General features: G+C 39.9%; 1 protein-coding gene across 1 annotated transcript in view; it reads left to right on the plus strand.

The window, feature by feature from the left end:
• Positions 1–26,091, plus strand: part of gpc3 (glypican 3) — a 109,476-nt gene that overhangs the window by 53,597 nt on the left and 29,788 nt on the right. Inside the window, exons 3-6 of the mRNA XM_079479485.1 lie at positions 2,625–3,313; positions 11,595–11,737; positions 19,592–19,717; positions 24,990–25,101. Of these exons, the coding sequence (XP_079335611.1) occupies positions 2,625–3,313; positions 11,595–11,737; positions 19,592–19,717; positions 24,990–25,101 (1,070 nt within the window). The remainder of the gene's footprint in view (positions 1–2,624; positions 3,314–11,594; positions 11,738–19,591; positions 19,718–24,989; positions 25,102–26,091) is intronic.

A 26,091-nucleotide genomic window follows, 5' to 3' on the forward strand; every position in this document is an offset into this window, starting at 1 on the left:
AAACAACCCATAAATCAGGCAAATTGTGTTGTGTTTTTAATACCGGCGTTTAGAGGTTTATGTGAGGGAGGTGCAGATTAAGGGGTTGAGTAATGTATAGAAATTCTGTAGATAAATTTATATTATATATTGATTAGTCTGGTATAAAACAATAAAAGTATATGAGGTGTCTGCTAATGTAAATCAGGCAACGTGTGTGTGTGTGTGAGAAACAGAGAGCTGCAAGCTCTTCTGATTCTATTCCTCTAACACAGCATAAATATTCTCAACATTACAGTACTGCTAACATCAGCACAGATGTCTATACATGGCCTTTCTAACCACCTTACTGCTCAACCTGTTACGGTAAATCTCATTCATAGACTGTGTGCTTGAGTGCGTGTGTGTGCTGACTGGTGTCTGAGGCACATTAGAGTTGTATGTCTCTGTTGGTATGCTGTGGCGAGAAGGGTGGGACATGGCCGTGATGGAACGGCGTAAGGCCGGTGACGCGAGTGATAACAAGCTTCAGCTGCACTTGCAACGGTCTTGCATCTCCCACAGGGGAGCTCTGGAAACATAAGAGAGGAGCGACAACAGGGAAGGGCGCGAGAGGACCAGGCCTGGACTTTATGTTCTGTTTTAGTGTGTTTGTATGGCCGGTATTTTACTTTCTGTTTGTTTGTTTGTTTGTTATATTAAGTGGTTTTACGTCCGCCGGTTCCCGCCTCCTTCCTCCTTGTATTGAACCTGGTTACATATGCTTATACAGAAATGACATATGCCATGCTAGTTCTAATGTTTAGGCTGTATGCAGTACAGTAGGTTTTCTGTGCTGTTATACCCAGATGACCAACTTCATTTGGCAAAATATTAATTATACAGGCAGAGCACAGTGCGTGGGATGGAGCATCCCACAATGCAACTCAATTTGACCTTCCATTACCAGTGTGACGAATAAGTTAGAGGCAATATGTACTGTGATTTTTTATGCCGGTTTCTTGACTGAATATTTGATCGGACTGCTGAAACTTTAGACGGTCGTACACTGGATTGGACTAAGAATTTTAAACCATCTTTTAGTTTATTTATTTATGTGGTTAAACCTGCACATGACTTTCCCAGATAGCACAGGTAGGTCTGTAAAATGTCTGCTAAAGATCTGGAGATCTGGAAAACATCTGCGTAAAAACATTTAATAAACATCTTAGAAAGAACTGTTGTACATCCATTGTAAATCATACACATCCTACATCTTCTAGAGGTCTTTATGACAGCAGACGTCTCAGAGACGTCTCAGAGATGTAGTGCAGATGAGCAAACAGCATCTGCCTGATGTCTTGCAGATGAAAATGCAAACATCAAATATATGTCTGCAAGTTGTACTTGTGCTATCGGGGTTCTGTAATAAATACAAGATATTTGGAAGAACGCTTGTAACCAAACAGTTCCTAGCCCCCATTGACCACAGTTACACACAAAAGAAGATATTTTGAAGAATGTAGGAAAGCAAACAGTTTTGCTGCACCTATGACTACCATTGTAAATGTCCTACCGGTCAACTACAAGCATTCTTCTAAATTTCTGTCTCCGTGTTCATCAGAACAAAGACAATTATACGGATTTGAAACAACTCGAGGTTTAGAACACGACAGAATTATTTTTGGATAAACTGTCTCTTTAACACAATACATGCTGCAGAAACCAGTTTTATGATGTGCTTTTCTGAGTGCAGGCTGTTAGCGTGTGTTGAATATCATGTCGAATGAAAGCACCTTGAGACTTTTAACTGCTCCGTGATTTACTGTTAAGTGATTTCTAGCTCATCTCAATCAGTCCGATCCATAAACTTTTCAAGCCTGTTGTGCTGATGTAATATCCCGTACCCCTGAGAGCCGGACTCCCGTGTGGAGATAGATGGAGCTCTTCATGTATGTGGCTGCTTGGCAGAGCACTTATGTCACAACTCTGCAGTCTAAAGGCCTCATTAGAGACTCCCCACCTCTGAATCACCTTCACCCTCTCTGGATGACGGACACAAGACTCTTATATTTTCCTTTCACTCATGCATCTTTCACTCTATCTATAATTCTTTTTCTCTTTTCCCCCCTACAGCCCACATTTTTCTTTCTCTCCATGCTCTTAAATCCCGTCTGCTTCTTGTCTCCCTGGTTGCCTGGGTGGGTTTGGTCGCAATCCCTCTTTGCCTCTGTGCTGATAAGACTTTACTGAGAGCCTTCAGATGTGGCTGATTATGTCTCCTCTCGCTCCCTGAAGCTTTGTGAAAGCCTCAGCATCTCTCACAGCATCCACCACAGATGAATGAAGGCTTTTCAAAGCTATAATACTCTTGAAAAGCACCCTTGTTGTTTTAAAAGGACATTATCTAGAGAGAACACTTTAATGCTTAAATCATTTTTCTCACTATTTACCATCTGTCAGGCATTAGGTATGCGTGTATGTGTGTGTGTCTGTCTGCAAATTTTAAAGGTTTCGTTTCCTTTGATCTCTAGCACTGGTAAAATTGTTCAAGTGTGTCAATGATATGTTTTAAAATGGTTTCAGTGAATGGATTTGATACCTTTGATACCTCTGTCATCGAAGATGGCCTTTTGATTCACTTTTTCCTATTTTCTCTTTCTCAGAGGCCTTTGACATGGTGCTTCGCCTGGGTCGTAATTCCACTCTGATGTTAATAAAAGAAGAGTTTCCTGGTCTGGGACCTGGGGCCAGCGGAGCCGTCACGCAGCTGTTCATGGACATGTCGCTGTACATCCTGGGCTCCGACGCCAACGTGAACGACATGGTCTCTACCTTCTTCTCTCGGCTCTTTCCACTCACCTACCGGCGTCTGCTTGGCAACGGGGCAGTGACGGGCATCTCTGACGAATGCCTGCGCGGGGCCTGGCGCGGAACCTCTGCGTTCGGGTCCTTTCCCAAGTTGATGATGACACGGCTTTCTCGCTCGCTCCTGGCCACCCGGGTCTTCCTGCAAGCGCTCAACTTGGGCATCGAAGTGGTCAACACCACTCAGCATCTGCGGGCGGGCAGGGATTGCGGGCGCTCTCTGTTGAAGCTGTGGTATTGCCCGCACTGTCAGGGGCTGTTGGAGGCCCGGCCGTGCCGTCCGCTATGCGTCAGCACCATGGGAGCTTGTCTTGGTGGAGCGGCAGAGGTGCAGCCTCACTGGAAGGCATATGTGGATGAACTGGGATCACTCGCTGCCGCCATGAAGGGGGAACAGGATATTGAGGCTGTGGTGCTCAGACTGCATGTGGTTATCAGGCAAGCTCTTAAACAAGCTGTGGCGGGTAAAAGCAAAGTGAGCTCACAGGTAAGTGACACATGAATGTCTTTTCATAACCAGCTATGGCTAAAGTGTGTTAATTTATATTGTCAACAAAATTGTTTTACTAATATTCTAAAAATGTTTACCTCTTTCAAATATATATTATATATTTGGTCACCTGCCCTATAGTAATGGCCAAAAGCGACGTCTGAACGACCCCCTGGGTTTGAATATCCATCAAAGTATGAATTATATTCCATACAAAATGGAGAATACACAGAAGACTTTGTTCAGGCAATATTAGTTTTTTATTTATATACAAATAATTTATAGAAAAAAGCTTGCAGGAAAAAAAGAAATACGCTGTACTTTTTTTGAGGATAATAAGTATAGCTCTCCTAAAAATGAAAACTTGTTCATTATTTTATGACCTCATGTCATTGCAAACCTGTATGACTTTCTTGTAATTCACAAAAGAAAATAAATTGAAGAAAGTAAGCAACAAAACAACACTGGTTTCTATTGACTTCCATGGACACAAAAGCAATAAGACACAAAACATTTCGAAATAACCCTTTTTGTGTTCCACAGACAAAAGAGTTATATACTAAATTTGAGCGACACAACAGTGAATAAACAGAATTTTTACATAAAAGCTGAGGTTCACTTTACAGTACATTCCAATGAATTACGCAATGTGAAGACAACATTTATTAAAACATTTTCAAAAATGTTTGAATAAAGGGTGAAAATCCCATCTTTTGGCCACTGTTGTACATTCAAAGTGACAAATAAATAAATAATTATAAAAAATAAAAATTCAGTCATCATTTACTCACCCTTTTGTCATTTCAAACCTTTGTGACTTTCTTTCCAAACAACGGCGATACCCATTCACTTCTATTGTATAAAAACAAAACCAATGCAAGTCAATGAGTACCACCGCTGTTCGTTTAACAACATTCTTTAAAAAAATTATTTTGTCTTTAATATTTGTATTTGACTCTTCTGACCATAATGAGGTGACATATGGGAAGAGTACAGCATGAAATCCTCGAAAGTGTTCTGTTTAAAGTGGATTTGTTTATTTGTTTTTATTTGGATTTTGTTTATTTACCCACTGATATGATTTCAAAGATTTATTTGGGCAGCACATGCAGTGTACAGCTGAACTGTCTGGCAGGATATTCATGTAAACACAGTTGCCTGTGTCTTAAGTGAATGTAAACCGATGTGACAAAATGTTAAATGTGTCAAAATATTGGATCCTTGCATCTAGACTTGCAGTGAAAATGCAGCCTTAAATAATTGACTTAGCTGTAACTATGCTAGAGGTGCCAAAAGACAATTTAGGTAGCTTGAAAATGACCCGTTTAATTAGCTCTTAAATTGACCTATAGGAGTTGTTTAAAAGGTTGATCCCCTGTGTCCTCTACGTTATTGCAGATACAGTTTGTGCACTACTTAGGACCACACACATCATATCACACCTGCTCCGGTAGAGAACAATGCTGTCGCTTGAATTTAAAGGGCCTGAGGAATTATTTCAATAGGCGGGCCCCTATTTATACACTTGGCAGCGTGGTGATGTATTTAGCGTTCCCGTTTGTGCCCCCGAGTGATGTTTTCATTAATGGACACTAAATCAAAACATTTTCATTAAGTGAAAAAATGAAATCTAACATAATTGAAGGAACTGTAACTAAAGACAATTGACTCCAGAAAGATCTCAAGTCAAACAAAGAGGAACGAATAAACCCCTCTGTGTCTGCGGCACGTGTAACACTAACACTCATTAGTTTTCCAGGGACTCCTCTCCTGAACCGTTCACAGAGGCTAGGAGGAGTTTAAACAGCACAACACGCTCCGGTTGCTTGCATGTGTTATTCAGATCGAAGGGCAAGTGCTCATGAAATATTAAGCGTGACCAATGAGGGAGCTGGTTCTGCTTTTGCACAACAGGACCATATGGAACTTTTCACTTTCGCATTCCCGCACCCCACCAACGTGCGACACATACACCACACACACACACACCGCATTATTCATCAAAGCTCTCCTATTCACTATCTATCTCCACTTACTCACTACACCTTAGATCCGACAGTACAGCGTGGGGGTTTGCGTGTGTGTGTTTACAGTGGTGGTTACGTTTTGTTAACACAGTAGTTGTTGAGATCAGAGCAGCCTTTGATAAGAGGAATATGAACATGTTATTTATTCCTGAAGGGGTAATCGAGCTGCTCGATGGGGCTTCAGTGAAGTTTGGAAAGCAGAGCTCTAGAGGAATTATTCCCTTTTATAATTCTGTCCAATGTAAACTCACATGAAAGCGTTACATAAAGCATTACAGTGTGATGCACTGATCGCATGTAGAAATAACCTCCTGCTCACTATATATTGCCACGGGCTGTTAATGCATGCTATTAAACCAAATCCAGCACTCTGTTGCTGTAATTTTAGTATTTCACACATGGGTGCCGTGCTCTTGCCCCTGTCTGCCTCCAGCAGCTCGTGTTTTTCCGGAAAAAACGTACAGATGTAGCTCTCTTTTATAAATTTGATCAAACGAAATACTCTTTGAAGATACAACATATACAATACTACTATATAGGTACTCGATATTAATATGAGATCTTTAATCCAGTGGCATGGTTCAGTAAGACTTAATGGGATAGTTCATCCAAATGAAAATTCTGTCATCATGTACTCACCATCTTGTTACCGTCTTTATGACTTTATTCTTCAGAACGCAAATTAAGTTATTGTGGTACTCAAACCATTACATTACATGTCTAAATTCAGTAACAATAAATAAATGCATGACTTACTGCTTTCATTTTTATACATTTTGACTATATGCATCATTCTGGTGCTATGAGTTGTATCGTCTGATGATCTGTATAGTTTAATGTTGTTTCCCTAACTGTGCCATACAAGTAGGCTACTGCTAAATATAGCAAGAATAAATAATTCCATTATTGATCAATAATTAAAAAGCGACTGTCATATTAGCTACAGCAATATACATAAAAACACTTTGTTGTAACTTGCATTGTTTTTAGATCCTCAAAATTACAGCTTTAAAGTGATAGTTCACACATTTTGTGTTTAAAAACACAGGTTTGAAATGACAAGAGGGTGAGTAAATGATGACAGAATTAAAAATATATGGGTGAACTATCACTTTAAGTATCTTCCTCAACATTAATGTACTAAAGTATCACATATATGTGACTCTGGACAACAAAACCAGTCTTATGGGTCAATATTTTGAAATTGAGATTTTGACATCATCTGAAAGTTGAATAATAAAGCTGGCAGAGACAGAGCTGTTTAAAACTCTGCAATCTGAAGGTGCAAAACAAATCGAAATATTGAGAAAATTGCCTCTGAATTTGTTAATCAGAGGCACGATAGCAGGCCATCCACTTACAAAAATAAAGCTTTATATATTTAGGTTAGGACATGTACAAAATTCTTCATGGAATATGATCTTTCCTTAATATCCCAATGATTTTTGGCATAAAAGAAAATTTTGACCCGTGCAATGTACTTTTGTCTTTTACTTAAAATGCTAAGATGTTTTGTGATCCAGGGTCACATATAATAATGCATCTCTCAGCATTGACTGCTATTAACATTGTATCAGTGCTAGTGACAGAGAGCGTGTAGTGTAGTTACAGCACATGTGTAAGTGTGCAACCTTTTCACACACGCACATTAGTTATCTTTGAATGGTAGATTCAAAAGATACTAGATACCAGAGTCCACGGTTTGGTTTAACTGCTGTAGAGCTCAGCTTTTGTTGAAAGTCATAGAAAACCTCATGACATCCATGGCATTCTTTCCATTGTGTTATTATCTGTGTATAAGATCTTTTTTATTTCCTTTCAAGTGAACCTTGCTGAAGAAAATGGATTTGATACGAGCTGTGCTCTCATTCTCTCTCTTTCTCCTTCACTGCTAGCTGATCAGCAACTGTCGACTTTAATACAAAGGACAGGTCACAGGGTGAATGGCCAATTAGACTAAAGAGTGTGTTTGTGTGTGTATTTTTCGGTCGGTTCGCTGTGGAGTGTAGTCTGCAGGGCTGATCTCAGTTGACTGACAGTGATGTTTTATATGTAGGCATAACCTGTGCTATAGAGAGGCCTATGGAGGAATGAATTCAAGTAAGACTGACATTCAATATGCAGGCGGTATGTTAAAACGTCACTTATAGTTGAATTGTTTTGGGATATGGACTGTAGGGACGTAAACGACTGAATAATCTAGACTGACTTTTCTAGAAATTGCAATTTTGACTGAATGTAAATGAAGTTCCAGATGTTTAGGATGTGCTTGCTCATTTCATCCTGCCAATCATCTTGCTGGAATATCAAACGATTCTGTCGTTTTTTCATTTGCAACATTTATTTTATTTTTCTTTATAAGTACAAATCAAAGTTTGTATTTAAAATGTGACTCTATATTATGTCTTCTTTATGTTGGATGAATTTGCTCTGGCGTGAACCGCTGACAGTGTTTACACGGCTAAATCCCCTTTTTAATTGTTTAGAAATATCTTTATATTAATAGGTCGAACCATTTTTATTCAGTGTACAACAGGTAGTGAAAGAAATCTTTTTTTAATGAAAGTTAAAGATCCACACTAGCAATAGTTTCAAATTGCAGGTAAAGAAAAGTTCATACCAATGTCAACAAATGTCCATTCTTGCATTGGTGTTTGTCCTAATGGCTTTTAACTTCTCATTCTCTTGTTGCATGTGGAACATTTAGAAGTTTCCAGAATGTTTTTTTCCTGTCTGAATGTATTTCTGATGTAAAACCGTGAATGTAAGGAGCCCCATGGCCATGTTCTCTGTAGCAATGACATCTCACTTATCAAAACTCATTGAATGTGCCCTTTCTTTCATTTCTCCTCTTTAAACTTCCTCCGCCCCCTATTTTGCTCTGGAAAAGAATGCATGATTTATGAAGCACTATTTTTACCAGTTACTGAGCAGACCGACGTGAGCGCGAAAGCGCGACAGAAGAGAGCGTGTGCGCGAGGATGAAGAGAGAAAAGAAGAAAAATAAAGTTCGAGATTGATCGCCGTGCTTTAAGGCGTGATGGAGGGAACGCAAATATACTTTTCAGAAGGGATGTGTGTGCCTCGGGGAGAGGAGCTCCTCCTTATCTGACCTCTCTTTTGTAAATGAGATGAATTCAGACTTTAGCTGTAGTTACATCTCACCTATCAGTGAAGACGAGAACAAAACAAACCTCTGCTCTTTCGCACCAAACTACACACTCATACATAACACACCAGAACGTACAGAGATGAGACATTGAAGAACGTCTCTCTTCAAAATATTTCCTTTTGTGTTCTGCAAAAAGAAGGAAAATCGTATACAGGTTTGAAATGACAAGAGGGTGAAATGATGGCAGAAATTTCGTTTTTTGGGTGAACTATCCCTTAAATGTGAGTTTCAAGTATATTGCGTTTTATTCTTTTACTGTAGTGAATCACTGTATCAGCCTTGAATGACTTACTGCTTTAGTAAATCAACAGAAAACTGCAGCATTGTCCTCTGTTTGTCATTTAACCCTTCCATATGTTACCTCAGCTGTGCTGATAAGCTATTGTTTCAGTTGAGCGAGTATGTCTGTATCAATCACAAGACATTGATGTTGTGAATTGTAGGTGAGAGTGTGTTTGTGTGTGTGTGTCTGCCCATGTGTTCCTGATGCTCCTCTGAGGGTTGTGTGAGGTACAGATAAAAGGCACTGGATATTTAAAGACCGTGAGACGTCGCTTATCTGTGTGTTACTGTTAGCCAGCACATCCACTGCCGCCTGCCTGATATAAATATCCCTCTAATGAGAGAAACAATCGCCCGCTCCCGAATACACAAACTGTGCTCCTGTGCCATGGCTCCCCAGAGGCCTCTGGATAGACAAACACACACACACACACACACACAATCACATTAATCAAAGCCACAGGGACACGGACCAGCAACACAGAGTAAATTACAGCGGGAAAGAGGCATGCTTCAGACTGGCCACTAATGATTTCCCATGAGCACACACCACCGGGAGTATTAGGGAAAGAATGTGTGTGGGAGACTGGGATTAGATCGGATAGCGTAAATGCAGACTTGCCATTAATATTAAGTTTAGCATCCAGTGGGCTGATTGTGTTAACATTGACAGAGGAGCAACTCATGAGACGGACAGATTGATTCATAATTTGATTCATACTGTATATTGCTTGATTTATTGATTGATTAGAAATGATGCCTCAGCAATAAACTAGTAAAGTTGAGCCACGGAAATAATCAATAAATAAAAACGAAACGAAAAACTAAGAATAAATTAAATGAAATAAAAAAACGAATTGAATTGATACAGCGAAAAAACAAAATTGCGGCAATTAACGTCAAATCTAGTTCAAAATATTTTAAAACTACGATAAAACCTAAAACAAAACTATAATACCTCTGGATCAGTGGTCACCAACTTGGTGCCTGGAAGCCCACATGAACTCTGTAAGGTGCCCACTAAACACAGGGCTCACCAATAATAAATATGTGACTATACCGATCAGCCAAGTGCTACATCGTCATGAAAGTTTATTATAAGCAAGTGTTATAAGCTTTAATATATTCTTTAATATAAGAAAACTGAATTTGGTTCTGACTGTGAGAGTAATAATAAGGCATCACGTGTTTAAAGTTTGAAAGTATGTTATCAACAAGTAGCCCTCTAGAGGATTTTAGATATTTTGGTAGCCCTCGCTCAAAGGTTGGAGACCCCTGCTCTGGATGGACGGTTGGACTGACAGACAGTTAGAACAAAAAAGTTACGTATGTATCTTATTAAAAATAAACAAGTCAATATCATGATAAATAATAAAATAACATGAACTTAACATATATAAATATAAACTAATTAAGCTGAACTAAAACTAAATTAAAGTAATACAGCAAAAGAATTAAGAAAACAGTCATACAATTGCAAAAGCAAATTATGAAATTGCTATAATTTACATTAAAACTCTCTTATCTATCTAAAATAATTATAAAACTACAATAAACAAAACTACAATAACTAGACAACCAGACAGACAGATCGATAAAATTAAAATAAATAATAACTAAATGAAAACTAATTTAAATAAAATAAAGTTACATAGCAATAAAAAAGTAACATACCTGCTAAAATGATACTAAAATTAACATAAATATTAACAATGTGAAAGTAAAATCTAATTAAAAATATGAATACAACTTAAAACAAAACTATGATATCTATGGATGGGCAAACGGACAGAGTGCTGGGATGTGTTGCATCAGGATTGCATTATAGTGTCCGGCCTCTCTGATCTGATCTTTCCTCTTGCAGCTTTTGTCTCTGTGTAGTTATCTTTCTGTCTTTCACTTTCTCTTAATCTCTTTTCCACATACACACACCAACAGGATCTATTTCTGCTCCTCAGGGCTGTTTGCTAGAAAGAGCTTCTATTGATCTACACTGATAATCATGTCGTTTAGCTCAACAGCAGTTTGCTGGCGTGACTGTTTGTTGGTGTGTGCTCACATTTTGCCAACGACCGTGGGCTAAATCTGATCACCCCCCCTACTGGTTTCTGAAAAAAGTTTATTTGCATTCGCGAAGCTCAGCAAGCCACAGTGCTCGATCCCGCGTCCTACCCCGACCGCACGAGGACGTCCTTACTCGATTGATCTTCTGTCTCAGATTCCATCAGAATTCCAGAGTCTGTTCACTCAAACCCACATATTCATTCATGAACAACACGGCACAATACGCCACGAGCATTACACTGCAAAATTATGCCCCAGATCAGCCCTCGTGGGAAATTAAAGCAACTGCAAATCATTAAACCACAAGCTAAACATTATCGGGCATTTGCATTTTTATTGCACCTGAAAGAATGGCAAGACTCCATTATCTTCCCCACCCAGCGTCGGAGTGGGCCTTTATTATTATGTCGTCCCGTATAAAAACAATTGCGTTTAGCTGCACGAGAAGGGGAACGAGAGGCTGGGTTATTCTCACTGCGTCTGTGAAGGGTTATGATTATTGAAAGACCGCGGCCAGAGTGTTTGACAAACCCAACAATGCCTCGTTTTGTTATGTAAATCCTATTGTTATCTAACCCCAAGAAAACAAAAATGAGACAAAAACAGCACCTTCAGCCAGACAATTAGTTGAACGGGGAGAAAGTTTTGGAGTTTGTCTCATTAATTTCTTTCACAATTGGATGTCTGCCAGGACTGTGTCATATTTAGCCCTCAAATCTTCTTCTTTCCTCAGGTGAACGGTGTATGTGCGCACACGCCATCCCGCGTGTCTCGCGCTGTGGCCATGTTGAAAGAACACACAGCCGCTTCGTTGGTGCCCCAAAACCGCCCATCTTTGAACTTTGACCCGGATGAGACCCTCTTTGGACGGCGCAGGTAAGAATTGAAGTTTGTAATGAAAGAAGGGAAGTAAAAACACAGGGTTTGTGATCAGTTATTGATGTGATATTAGTCTTTCATTAACTTTACGTACACTGTTAACGATTTGCTTGTATTTTTACAGTAAGTTACTGGCAGCACGGTTGCCAGTAAGTTACTGTATTCTGATTTACAGTGCTGTACTGTAATAGATTACTACAGTACAAAAAATATTGCTGTATAGATACAACACAGTACTTTACTGTATTTTTACTATATTTTTACTGCAATTTACTGTAATACCTATATTGACAAATTACTATTTAATTCGTATTGGCAATAATTACAAATATTATTATATATTTTAGCTAGTTTGGATATAAATCTGTAGTTATTAATATTATAAAACTGCTATACTTGACATTATGAATCAAAAGGCAATCCAGGCACATTTTTTATTGAATCATTTCATTGAAACAAAAAGTATTAAAACATTTAAAACAGTATTGAAGAATGATGTATTACATTAACAACATATAATGACTATGTACAGTAGTCAACATTTAAAGTGGATCAAAAAGGCAAGAACAATACCTATTCTTGTAACGTTTTTGACCCACTTCAAATGTTGACTACTATATATATTACAACATTTAAGTGAGCAAAAATATTCATACATTACATATCAAAACAAACAATAGCAACAAAGTGACAGGTGTCATCTAACACTGGCAAAGAAAACACTGGTCTGTAGTTAAAATGTTCCATTCAAACTGAGTGTCGTGTGTTAGAGTGTTGTGTGTGAGAGTGAGAGTGTTGTGTGTGAGAGGGTTGTGTGTGTGTGTGTGTGTGTGTGAGAGTGTTGTGTGCGGGTGTGTGAGAGTGTTGTGTGTGGGGCTGTGTGAGAGTGTTGTGTGTGGGTGTGTGAGAGTGTTGTGTGGGGCTGTGTGAGAGTGTTGTGTGTGAGAGGGTTGTGTGTGAGAGGGTTGTGTGTGTGTGTGTGTGTGAGAGTGTTGTGTGCGGGTGTGTGAGAGTGAGAGTGTTGTGTGTGAGAGGGTTGTGTGTGTGTGTGTGTGTGTGTGTGTGTGAGAGTGTTGTGTGTGGGGCTGTGTGAGAGTGTTGTGTGTGGGTGTTTGAGAGTGTTGTGTGGGGCTGTGTGAGAGTGTTGTGTGTGAGAGGGTTGTGTGTGTGTGTGTGTGTGAGAGTGTTGTGTGCGGGTGTGTGAGAGTGTTCTGTGGGGCTGTGTGAGAGTGTTGTGTGTGGGTGTGTGAGAGTGTTGTGTGTGTGTGTGGGTGTGTGAGAGTGTTGTGTGTGGGTGTGTGAGAGTGTTGTGTGGGGCTGTGTGAGAGTGTTGTGTGGTGCTGTGTGAGAGTGTTGTGTGGTGCTGTGTGAGAGTGTTGTGTGGTGCTGTGTGAGAGTGTTGTGTGTGAGAGGGTTGTGTGTGTGTGTGTGTGTGTGTGAGAGAGTGTTGTGTGTGGGTGTGTGAGAGTGTTGTGTGGTGCTGTGTGAGAGTGTTGTGTGTGGGTGTGTGAGAGTGTTGTGTGTGGGTGTGTGAGAGTGTTGTGTGGTGCTGTGTGAGAGTGTTGTGTGTGAGAGGGTTGTGTGTGTGTGTGTGTGTGTGTGTGTGTGAGAGTGTTGTGTGTGGCTGTGTGAGAGTGTTGTGTGTGGGTGTGTGAGAGTGTTGTGTGGGGCTGTGTGAGAGTGTTGTGTGTGAGAGGGTTGTGTGTGTGTGTGTGTGTGAGAGTGTTGTGTGCGGGTGTGTGAGAGTGTTCTGTGGGGCTGTGTGAGAGTGTTGTGTGTGGGTGTGTGAGAGTGTTGTGTGTGTGTGTGGGTGTGTGAGAGTGTTGTGTGTGGGTGTGTGAGAGTGTTGTGTGGGGCTGTGTGAGAGTGTTGTGTGGTGCTGTGTGAGAGTGTTGTGTGGTGCTGTGTGAGAGTGTTGTGTGGTGCTGTGTGAGAGTGTTGTGTGTGAGAGGGTTGTGTGTGTGTGTGTGTGTGTGTGAGAGAGTGTTGTGTGTGGGTGTGTGAGAGTGTTGTGTGGTGCTGTGTGAGAGTGTTGTGTGTGGGTGTGTGAGAGTGTTGTGTGTGGGTGTGTGAGAGTGTTGTGTGGTGCTGTGTGAGAGTGTTGTGTGTGAGAGGGTTGTGTGTGTGTGTGTGTGTGTGTGTGAGAGTGTTGTGTGCGGGTGTGTGAGAGTGTTGTGTGGGGCTGTGTGAGAGTGTTGTGTGTGGGTGTGTGAGAGTGTTGTGTGGGGCTGTGTGAGAGTGTTGTGTGGGGCTGTGTGAGAGTGTTGTGTGGGGCTGTGTGAGAGTGTTGTGTGGGGCTGTGTGAGAGTGTTGTGTGGGGCTGTGTGAGAGTGTTGTGTGTGAGAGGGTTGTGTGTGTGTGTGTGTGTGTGTGTGTGTGTGTGTGTGTGTGTGTGTGAGAGTGTTGTGTGCGGGTGTGTGAGAGTGTTGTGTGGTGCTGTGTGAGAGTGTTGTGTGTGGGTGTGTGAGAGTGTTGTGTGGTGCTGTGTGAGAGTGTTGTGTGGTGCTGTGTGAGAGTGTTGTGTGGTGCTGTGTGAGAGTGTTGTGTGTGAGAGGGTTGTGTGTGTGAGAGTGTTGTGTGCGGGTGTGTGAGTGTGTTGTGTGGTGCTGTGTGAGAGTGTTGTGTGGGGCTGTGTGAGTGTTGTGTGCGGGTGTGTGAGAGTGTTGTGTGGTGCTGTGTGAGAGTGTTGTGTGGGGCTGTGTGAGAGTGTTGTGTGTGTGTGTGTGAGAGTGAGAGTGTTGTGTGGGGCTGTGTGAGAGTGTTGTGTGGTGCTGTGTGTGAGAGGGTTGTGTGTGAGAGGGTTGTGTGTGTGTGTGTGTGTGTGTGTGTGTGTGTGTGTGTGTGTGTGTGTGTGTGTGTGTGTGTGTGTGTGAGAGAGAGTGTTGTGTGCGGGTGTGTGAGAGTGTTGTGTGGTGCTGTGTGAGAGTGTTGTGTGTGGGTGTGTGAGAGTGTTGTGTGGGGCTGTGTGAGAGTGTTGTGTGGTGCTGTGTGAGAGTGTTGTGTGGGGCTGTGTGAGAGTGTTGTGTGGGGCTGTGTGAGAGTGTTGTGTGGGGCTGTGTGAGAGTGTTGTGTGGGGCTGTGTGAGAGTGTTGTGTGGGGCTGTGTGAGAGTGTTGTGTGGTGCTGTGTGAGAGTGTTGTGTGTGAGAGTGTTGTGTGGTGCTGTGTGAGAGTGTTGTGTGGGGCTGTGTGAGAGTGTTGTGTGTGGGTGTGTGAGAGTGTTGTGTGTGGCTGTGTGAGAGTGTTGTGTGGTGCTGTGTGAGAGTGTTGTGTGGTGCTGTGTGAGAGTGTTGTGTGCGGGTGTGTGAGAGTGTTGTGTGCGGGTGTGTGAGAGTGTTGTGTGCGGGTGTGTGAGAGTGTTGTGTGGTGCTGTGTGAGAGTGTTGTGTGGTGCTGTGTGAGAGTGTTGTGTGGTGCTGTGTGAGAGTGTTGTGTGCGGGTGTGTGAGAGTGTTGTGTGCGGGTGTGTGAGAGTGTTGTGTGGTGCTGTGTGAGAGGGTTGTGTGTGGCTGTGTGAGAGTGTTGTGTGTGGCTGTGTGAGAGTGTTGTGTGGTGCTGTGTGAGAGTGTTGTGTGGGGCTGTGTGAGAGTGTTGTGTGGGTGTGGGTATTTTTGTCGAGAAACTACATGACTTGCAGTTGTAACTGGACATCCTGGGATGACTTGCTCGGTTTAAAAATGATCAAATCCAGCCAAAATATAAATGATGAGACTGTAACACAAAAAGCCAAAAATAACAAAATCTGTTAGCCATTGAAATAAGTACAAATTGTGAAGTAAATGGTGAAAGAAAATTCAGTAGCTTTACTATAAGGTTTTATTCCATAACATTTATTAATGGTTTAGATACTATGAACTAACAATGAACAATATATTTTTCAACATTAATAATATTTGAGAATTCATTACGAATTAACTAATGTGAACAGAGATAAATTGATTGATTTAAAAATGTATTGCCAAATGTTAAAATGTATTAACATCCTATGTTAACAAATAGAACCTTATTGTAAGTGTTACTAAAAAGTCAGAAGTAAAACCAGAAACAGATTTGAATAAAAGTTGTATTATAAATACATGGTCAATACTTACAGAAACTCATAAGCCCAGGGTGCAAAAGTGGACCAAACTGTGACGTTAGAGCTGTAAGAAGAAATATATAATGATATGTTACTTGCTGAAATTTAGAAACCATTCTGTTTATTATATACGCTTAAGATAGTCAATCAAAAATGTAGCAAAATGATCATTTAAATGTTTTCCCCTGTATATCTTTAACATTAAGAGTTCAAATATTTGGGATTGCATTTCTATACCTTTGGTGTAGCGAAAGTCAATGTGTTTTTGGAAATGCATTTAAAGCTGATCGCGCTCCTCTTTCCGTACAGCGTCATTACGTAAAGGCGGAGTCAGCAGCGCTCTTTAGCAAAGTACGAGCATTGATTTGAGGTGTTGGAAGCAATATCGCTACAAATATATTGTCATAAAAAACTTTTTGGCCAACTGAATGTAAAACACTCTAAAGAACATCATATCTGCTTCTGCGGATATACCGTAAATACAGAAATAAGCGCCGCAAACACATTTATAAATCTGTTAGTAATGAAATCTGTATGGATCGCACTCATCACAGTTTAATATGACGTTTCATTTTGTGTGAAGCAGTTTGGTAGCTGTGTGAGCTACTTTACAGTGACTTTGTTATTTCGTATGAGATTTATTTAGAAGGAATCTTAGTTGAATTGGTCAAAGATTATTTTATTTGAACACAAACGCGAGTTTATCTATTACCAAATACAAGTCGGTTTACCTAGCTTGCCATTATAAACGAACTTCAACTATTCGACAGAAAATAAACTCACCAAAACCCTCATAAATGGTTGAAATAATCCTATATTCATTAAGTGAGATGTGTAAAACGGGTTTAAGCAGTGGGCTGACTTAGTTTAATTTCTGAGGTAGAAGCAACGTTTGTTGGCGACCATATCTCTCTCATTCCACGTTTAAAACAACACTGTGACAAACTGTTGTGCAAAATACAAAAACAAAATATTTTTTTGTATGAAACACATAAAATAAACCAAACTAAAACTTACCCAACTGCCAGAAATCGATTATCCTCGTCCAGCTGCAGCCAGTAGATGTGCTCTGTGTGATTTGACGTGATGACGTTGTGGCACACTTTCGTTACACGTTACAGCAAAGCTACAGCGAGGTTACAGCGAGACCAAAATTTACTGTAAAAGTTTCCCGCTCAATGAAAATTACCCAGAATGCATTATGAGCTGCAGTATTTTACTGTAATATACAAATGCAGTATTGTACTGTGGATTTTTACAGTAATGTGCTGCTAATCTACAGCGACATCTAACAGTGTATATTTAAAAGTAGGTTATATAAATGAATTAAATGTATTCATCTGAAGCCTGTATGACTTTTTTCTGCAGAACACAAAAGACCATATTTTGAGGAATGTTGGTAACCAAACAACATGGGTCTCTGTTGACTTCTACTGTGTGAATACAAAACGTCTGAAACATTTCCCAAAAAAACGTATTTTGTGTTCTGCAGAAGAGTCATATCGTCCTTCTGAAACCTCGTCCGAATACTCTGTTTTTCAGGAAATGGAAATAACACTGTGGTGATTATACACTGTGTTGTCAAAGTTGACAAGCACTTTTTGTTGCTTAGATATTTGTAAACCCAGTGACAAACATAAAAGGCGACAAATAATAATGATGTATAACAGAAATGAAATCTCAAAATATGGAGATTTTAGAAGGACAGCAGCGATATACAGATTTTGAACGACATGGAAGTGAATAAATAACATAATTTTTATTTTGGGGTGAACTATACCTTTAAATGTCATTTAAATGTCAATTTTAATAGGCCTATTTTTATTTATAGGATAAAAGTCCAGCCCAGTATTTATGACAAACAATTGATTAGAAAATGTGCATATAAATGACTGCACAGTAAAGGACAAGACATCTGAATTTATCATTCACAATGAATAGAATTTTATATCATTTTCACATATCATTGTACTATAAATGTATAGGCTATAAATCTGAATCTCAAACTGCAAATATGTTCAGTGATGCACAACCAGGTCCCATAAATCACTCATAGTGCACTATATGAGCTGTAAGGGTAATGCTATTTTGTTTAAATATGACAATGAATTAAGTTAATGCACTAATGTGTTTTCAGTGCTTTAAGTTTCCTTTTTGCCCCAAATGACTTTCAGACTTGATAAATCACTGCTGGATGCTGTTTAATCCATTTGCACTAACATTGCCATATATATTTTTTGCTGTTTGGAGACATTCCTCAACTTACATACTCATTAAGAGAAACTATAAAAAAGGAGCTATTTGTGCATGAAAAATGAAATCCTCTATAGACAGTGTTTGTCATCGGGCCAGAAGTTTTTTGTGCTTCTTTTTGTGCACGTGTTTTCACAGTATATGCAAACCTTAGCAAATCGAGGCCTAATTTGTTTAACAGACAATGATCACTTTATACAACATTATTTAAAGCATGTCATTCTGTGTTTCACAAAAGCCATAAGGGTTTGGAATAACATGAGCTTGCTTTATTATTGGTCAATGTTTCTTAAAGAGTGAGATATTATAAATGGCTCCTTAGGGTAACAGTACCCTTTTATTGTTATTTTTTAATTATTATTCTTTTGTTTGACTTTTATCACTATTATATTCTATTTAAACACTCATGAAATAGGGATTCTGAATATAAACATGCATATTCCTTCTTGATTTCAATCTCTTGAGAGTCCTCGAGAGCTCTAAACGCTCAGCTAAAAGAAATCTGCAAAGCACTCCTGCTATAGAATTGACGGCACGTCAATCCGATGGAAATCGAATGAGTGAATAATAGATGTGTGGAATGAGAATTGCCCCCACCCACAATGCATCTCTTCATACAGCTTATATAGACTATATAATAGACTCTCCACTTCATGACCTCTCAAACACTCTCTCTCTTTTCATGTGTCTCAATCAAACACTTTTCATTCATCTGTACAGGCCTGCACTGACCTGTTAAAGGGTTTTAAACTCTAACGGCTCTGAGTATTTGAGAGATTATGTGTGCAGGGGCGTCATGCACTGGTTTATTTATTAAAGAAACATTTTTGGAAGGGTCACCAGTTGCATCTAGCTTACTTAATTTTCCTAGACAGTGTAAGACATGAAGGTGCATTAGAAATCTAGTTGGCTTATAAATCCGAGGGGGCATGTGCCAGTTTGAGTGGGCACAACCCTTCTGACAGAGGGTCGTTAGTAGGGTGACTCATTCTGGGTGGGGATGCTTACGTGACTTGTGAAATGGATTGTGGGTTTGTGTTGTTGGTTGTGGTGTGGGTTCAGACCGATGGTGACAGAGAGAGTCTCATTAACACAGGCTTTGTGTCCTGCAGCGAGAGTGACATTGAGCTGCCTTCTGCCCGCTCCGTCCTGTGCAGATCCACTCTCGCTCGCTCACATGAACAGACGAGGCGGGCCGAGCCAACACCGCAGGCTGTTTTTTCAATTGCTTAATGTCAATTGACAGTCAAAATGCCTTAAATCAACCTATAGCCTGGAAATCACATTAGATCACTAGTAGATCGCATTTTCCTCAAACGACATTTTCAGTCGGATCTTTTAACGCTTTTGTTTCTACTCCATATGTTTATCTCCTCCTGCATTGGATTTTGTTTACCAGTGTTTATACCCCCACCTGTATTCCTCTCTCTCTCTCTCTCTCTCTCTCTCTCTCTCTCTCTCTCTCTCTCTCTCTCTCTCTCTCTGTTCATATTTCTCAGTTTTTTCTCTCTCTGTGTCTCGCAGGGAGTTCATCTCGGGTCTGAGGGGCTTCGGTCAGTTCTACAGTGGACTCGGGGACTCTTTGTGCACTAAAGAGTCAACAGTACTCAACAGCTCCCTCTGCTGGAATGGACAGGAGCTGACGGACAAGTGAGTGCTTCATTTGTGAAGCTGATGATAATTGCACAGCTCCATACTAATACTCAGGGGCACAGGAACCATGTAAAAAGTGCGATTGATTCATTAATATTAAATAGATGGCATAACATTTGCTCAGGAGTCCTTGGTGAAAGGCAAGTAAAGTGCTAGCCAGGCATATTCACACGTCCCCGAGGTGAAGTCCAAATAAAATCCCACTCGCAATTTTTGTTCAATTCAGTTTTAAAATATTAATGCTTATTGTTTAGTATGGTTGTTTTATTTTTGCTGTTAAACATTTTCAGTAGAGCACAATAGGTTTTTGTATTATTAAATGTTTATAAAGGTAAAAATTATTGTTGAATCATTTGCAAATCTATCGTAATGATTCATTCACAAATAAGTTTGAGGGGTTCTCTAGTAAATCATAATTCACTGAGGATGTGAGAAAGAAATGACCTAGATAAGCATGATCATTTCATATTATAGTTGCTGTGTTGCGTATAGTTTCGGTGATCCGTTCATTTCGATTGAATGGACACAAAACCAATGCAAGTCAATTGCAATTACCAACATTCTTCAAATGATCTTCTTTTGTGTTCTGCAGTTGAAATGATAAGAGAGAGAGTTAATGATGACAGAAATTTCATCATCCCTTTAATGAATTATTATCTTTAATAAATTAAACCCTTTATTATTAAACATTGAATTCTGTTATCATAGTTTATAAAACCAGACGCGAAAAGCCACGTGCAGAGTTTTAGACAGCCTGCTTCTTGTCGCAATGTACCACTTATGATTTAAAAACTATATTAACCAATCAGTATCCAGTGCTCACAAGTTATGACTCACACACACTTAATAGTGTTTTTCATCTGACAGGTTTTATAAAGTGGGTAAAAGTAGCATATATTACAATGAAATCAGCATCGTAAATGCTTTCCTATATTGCTACAATCTTAAGAGACATATTGCTCCCGAGCTTGTCACAAATCTTGAAGACTAAAAAGCTTTCTGAAATAAAATGGAAACAGCATACTGTAAGTGGCTGGTAGCCTAGCTGACAGGTGTACAGTATCTAATGAGTTTGGCGGACTCTAGTTGTAGTTACCTGGCAGCAGGGTGTAAATTGTGATGTGGGGCATCGGGTTGCCTGTGGTTGTCTGCATAATTGCTTCTTTTTTTTTGACCGCCTGTGTTTGGTTCTCCACATGGAACCCCCACATGGTGATTTCAGCTCACTGTATACCTTGTGCAACTGCCCTGTACATGTTTTTATACTTTTTATTTCTTGTGAAGATTTTTGGAAGAATGCTTATAACCAGATCGTTGACTACTAGTAGGGAAAAATACAATGGTGGTCAAAAGTGCCCCAGAACTGTTCGCTGTCCTACATTCTTCAAACTGTCTTCTTTTGAGTTCAACAGAACCAGAAAAACAATGAAGTCATTAGTCCTACTATTGGAGCCATTTGGGGGCAAGATCTGTTTGGTTATAAGCATTCTACCAAATATCTTTCTCTGTGTTCATCAGAACAATGAATTGTATACAGATTTGGAACAACTCGAAGATGAGTAAAAGATTTCATTTTGCCTTTAACTTCAGCTGTTTCTAGTAAGTGCAGCTGAGGAGTGAATGGGGGTGAATTGGTCTGGTCAAAACAGTATGGTGAACAGTTGGCCTTAAGGGACAGACAGCTGTGTCAGGCCCTCAGGAGTTAATTAGGACCCAAAAAAGTAGAAAACAGAAAAACAAATAGACAAGGATAAGTGGGAAGCTGTGCCAAAAACGTCTGTTGAATCTCAATGTCATACTTTGACCGCTAAAGAAATGTCATAATTAATTTTGGAATGGGTTTAGACTTATTCTCTTAAAGATGAGATGCTCTTTCACATTATGCACTGGGACGTCAGCCATCACGATTATGCCAAAGAATGTGACAATTAATGTGGCCCTGATAAATTAAATAGTCGGCTCAAAAATGTCAAATCATAACCCTGTCATTAAACTGTGTTGTAAAATAAACATACACAAACATAACATTCCAATCGGCAGAAGCTATGCAAAAATGTTGGGGAATGTAAAATATTTAAAATTGCGAAAGCTGCAGAGATCTGTTGAAGCCTCATTTGAGTGATGCATCTTCCAGGGACAGTTTATGTACTGTATATGAGGCCAATCTCTCCTCCTCCAGCAGGTGTTTATCAGCACGACTGTGAGTTTAGAGGTTAATATCCCTTGACATTTCAAATCACCAAAACTGCCTCCCAGACTAAACAATTTTAACAGCCGCAATATCATAATGCTGTTGAGTGCAATACAGTGAGTGATTCTGAAAACATATTCTTGTCGCATTTTATGCAGAATTCTCTTTCTCGTGTCCAATAACCTCCATCTCCTTCATCTGTCCTTCTTTGGCTCATTGTTCTCATGAATATTCCTCAATGTCTCCAGTGGGCTTGGGCAGTGGGGCATGCTGGATCACTGAGGGGCTCCCAGCAGGACCATGAGTATGAGCAGGTTTGCTGTTCCCCCGGCTCCAGTATGAGAATCTGCTCCAGACTGTACATCCACAGGGTGTTGCTGTCATTTCCTCTAGTAGCAGCTGGGTTGCATGTTTTCCCGCTGTATGATCATGTCTGTGAATGATTGTTCTAGTTTTACAGCAATAATAGTATTGAAGTCTTAAAGCAAATTAAAGTAGCGTGAAAACTGGGTAAATCCTTCAATCTAAATCAAGTGTCTTTAAATGTTCATCTATATTCTGATGCCGTTCTGTAATTTTTAATGAATTAAAACCTTGCTAAGATAACATCATGGGTAACTCCATATTGATGCAAGCATTGCACTTCATTTGAAATGCAATCATCACGTTTAATTTGATAGGATTTCAAAGGATACTTTTCCTATAAAATGTGGAGCATTTTATGTTATTTTACGTTTCTATAATGCATTTTCATAACTCATAAAAATGGCTTTTTAGTCCTCTCTTTGGCCTCGTACATTCAGACTGCTTCTCTGGTTACGGTAAATGCCAAAGACACAAACAAATCGATCCTATTGTGCTGTGATCTAACATATATAAAGTTAAAATAATTTTAATAATTTAAAAAAGGATCAACTAATAGGATGGAAAAATAAAAATCTCTTAGAAGCTGTATGTCAGAAGCATGATATTACTAGAAAGAACATTCTGGTATTTAGTTTTAGATTTTGTACACACAAATCAATGTCACATATATTTATCGCTCCTCCCCCAGTCGTTATTTAAAGGGAAGCACAGCATGTTAATGGAGATGGAATCACTGTTGAAAATAATGAGAGGAATACCTGTTGAGCATTCATCTGGGCTCTTTTTCAATGATGCTTGCTTTCTACAACATTTTAACCAAATAAATGGCTGCTGGTTTTCTATAGTGGGCTTACTTTAGGGACAGTTTACCTAAAAATGTAAATAGTTTACTCGCACTCTTGAGTTCCAGATCTGTATACATTTCTTTGTTCTGATGAACACAGGGAAAGATATTTGGAAGAATACTTATAACCAAACAGAAGAACTCAGAACTGATTGTACATTCTTCAAAACATCTTTTGTGTTAAACACAAATAAATGTATAAAGTAATTTTTCCTACTTTGGGAGTCAATGGGGGGCGTGATCTGTTTGGTTATAAGTATTCTTCCAAATATATTTCTCTGTGTTCATCAGAACAACAGATTTGGAACAACTTGACAGTCAATTTTCATTTACTGTACATGGGCAATATATTTTGTGTGCAATTTTGGTGCAGTCATTTCACATCCGCTACCCTATTACAATATAGTTTTGCATTTATGCAGTAGATGAATTCGATGTCATGTTTTACGGTTTCCCCGAAAACAACGATCTCCAGCATTAAGAAAAGTTTTTCAGACACACGCTACAGAGATGACCTAAGGTGTTTGACCCAGGTCAGTAGCTTACAGGTGTGTGCCTCATCCGTGAAGCTGGATCTAATCTCTTCCCCCATTAAACGCTGCCCGTGTCGTCTGATCTTCTTCCTCTAATGGAGCTCATGTCCGTATTATTAATGCGATAATTAAAAACGGGGGGTGAGCTGCCATCCAGAGTAATAAGGAGGATAAATAAGTATGGAAATGTAATTTGGCTTAATGAAGAAGCAGTGCATGTAAAATAAGGCACTGTGAGAGATGAGTGGAGAGGATTGTTAGGGGTTATGTCATCTCTTAGAATGGAGTATGAGGTCATATCTTCGGCTCATTTGTCCAGAAGTGCCTTTATCATGTCGTTGGTGTTCTCCGGGCTTCGGTGGGTGAACTGAAGGTGGCATCATGCACTCTCACATGTGTGACTCAGTGTCCCTCTCTCGCCTCAGTGCCCCTGTGCATCAACACTAATTCGCTTTTAATAGGGAGTAATTAACTGGAACATGAGTCCGAGGGGCCCCGAGGGAACTACGAACACTTGGGCACCAACACGCACGCATTTAAAACAGTTGAGGATGTCCAACATATGCTCCAGTTGCTCAGAAACATTGACATGCCAGCACATGTTTGACCCAGTTGTGTCGTAATAGGCATACTGTTGGGTTTCGTCTGGGTGTTAAGAGCCAGAACAAAAAATTAATATGAAAACGCATCTTAGACATTATGACTAAATACTAGATAACATTAATATTTATGCCTCTGTTAGTAGTGAGTTATTCATTTTAGCTTTGGGAAAATCGGAACAACAGAAGCCGCATGGGATAATTTATTCAAAAGCACTGATTTTTGTCAGATGGAAAGTACCTCATAAATTTCTGTCCTCATGTGGCAGTCACGTGCAGTATTTATTAAATGTGCGCTCCAATGAAAAGCAGAATTTGTGAGTTGAAGACTCACTGGATGTTGTTGCCTCTTGGTGGCAGTAGAGCCCAGTTCTAGATGTCTGGTTCTTGAAACTCTTCACGTGTATTTGTGTTTAAATACTATTAAGTCTTTTGTGCAATACATCTGTATGCAATGGATTAAAATGAGATCATTAATGGAAAACATCCACACAAATTCTTTATATACAGCCTACAATAGATCATTTAATGGCAAGTTCCCACTGTGACAACTTACCCCGTATAGTGTGACAAGTTCATCCCCAGCTGTTATCAGGTGTTAAATGAACTGTATCTTTTTCTTGGGTTACTGTGCAAATTGTAAATGTTAAACTATTGAAGCCAAAACAATGTGACAACTAGCCCCGGTGTAAATCCTGTAGGCCTACTTTATGATGTGTGCATCTATGTTTTACAGGTTTCCTGGTCCAAGCCTGAAAAAAGTCCACCCTCACACTGCAGAATCCAGACAAAAACCTCCCGAGCCCATCATAAGCCAGATCATAGACAAACTCAAACACATCAATCAAGTGAGTTCACACGCTGTATATCAGAAAGCAGCACACGCTCTTTACATGTGAACTTTACAGCAAACATCTGTGAATAATCATACGCTGACAGTACTCCAGGCGTGCTGTCAATCATCACGCAGACATACCGTCATACATAAACCTGTCACCTGTTATATGTCAAGTCGTGACCGTCTGCCCATCATCACACGCAGATGCGCATGTCTGCACGTTGCGTTGGGCTTTTGTAGATTATCAGTGGGTACGATAGGGGCTGCCGGTATCTGTGCATTAATGCAGACAAAGCAAAAACATTCATTGACATCCAGCCTTTAAAAAACAACAGCTGTGCGTCATATCCCCTGGACGGCGTGTGGGGTGCGTTTCTGGGTGTGTGCTCTTATATTTCATGTTCAGCGCCTTGTCTGTTGTAACGGAGAGCCCGCACTGATATATGACCCTTCAGTGTCCTGAGAGAACAGCATCTGGCTCATCCACAGGAAGTCAGTGTGGAGGATCTGAAGGACGCTGCTTTCTGAGCTTTCTTTTTACCTGGAGGGTGTGTGTGTGTGTGCGTGCGTGCGTGCGTGCGCGCGTGTGTGTGTGTGCGTGGCAGACTTCTTCACTACTAACACGCTGTTCATTATATCAGTTGTTAACAAATGTAGTCTAATTTTAAATGTAATTTTTTTCTATCACTTTAAATGATTTAAGCATAATCAATGTAACCTTGTCATTTATTGCTTTCTGCTAATGTGTTGTTGTCAAATCATCTGTGTAATTGGGGCGCTATGGGCACATGAACATTAGCTTGATCTCACAGGAATTTGTGACTATTTTACGAGGTGGCGGATGATATGAATCGTACAAAAACACAATGATTATTAGGAAAAATGGCATACTGAAGCCCCCCCCCCAACACCCCACCTCTAAACCTAACATCACTGGTGCGAAAGCAAATCATACTAAAATGTGCAGATAAGATCAAACTAATTAGCCACCTGGTGAAAT

Source organism: Barbatula barbatula (genome assembly GCF_947034865.1).
Source record: "Barbatula barbatula genome assembly, chromosome: 18".
NCBI classification, from domain to species: domain Eukaryota; kingdom Metazoa; phylum Chordata; class Actinopteri; order Cypriniformes; family Nemacheilidae; genus Barbatula; species Barbatula barbatula.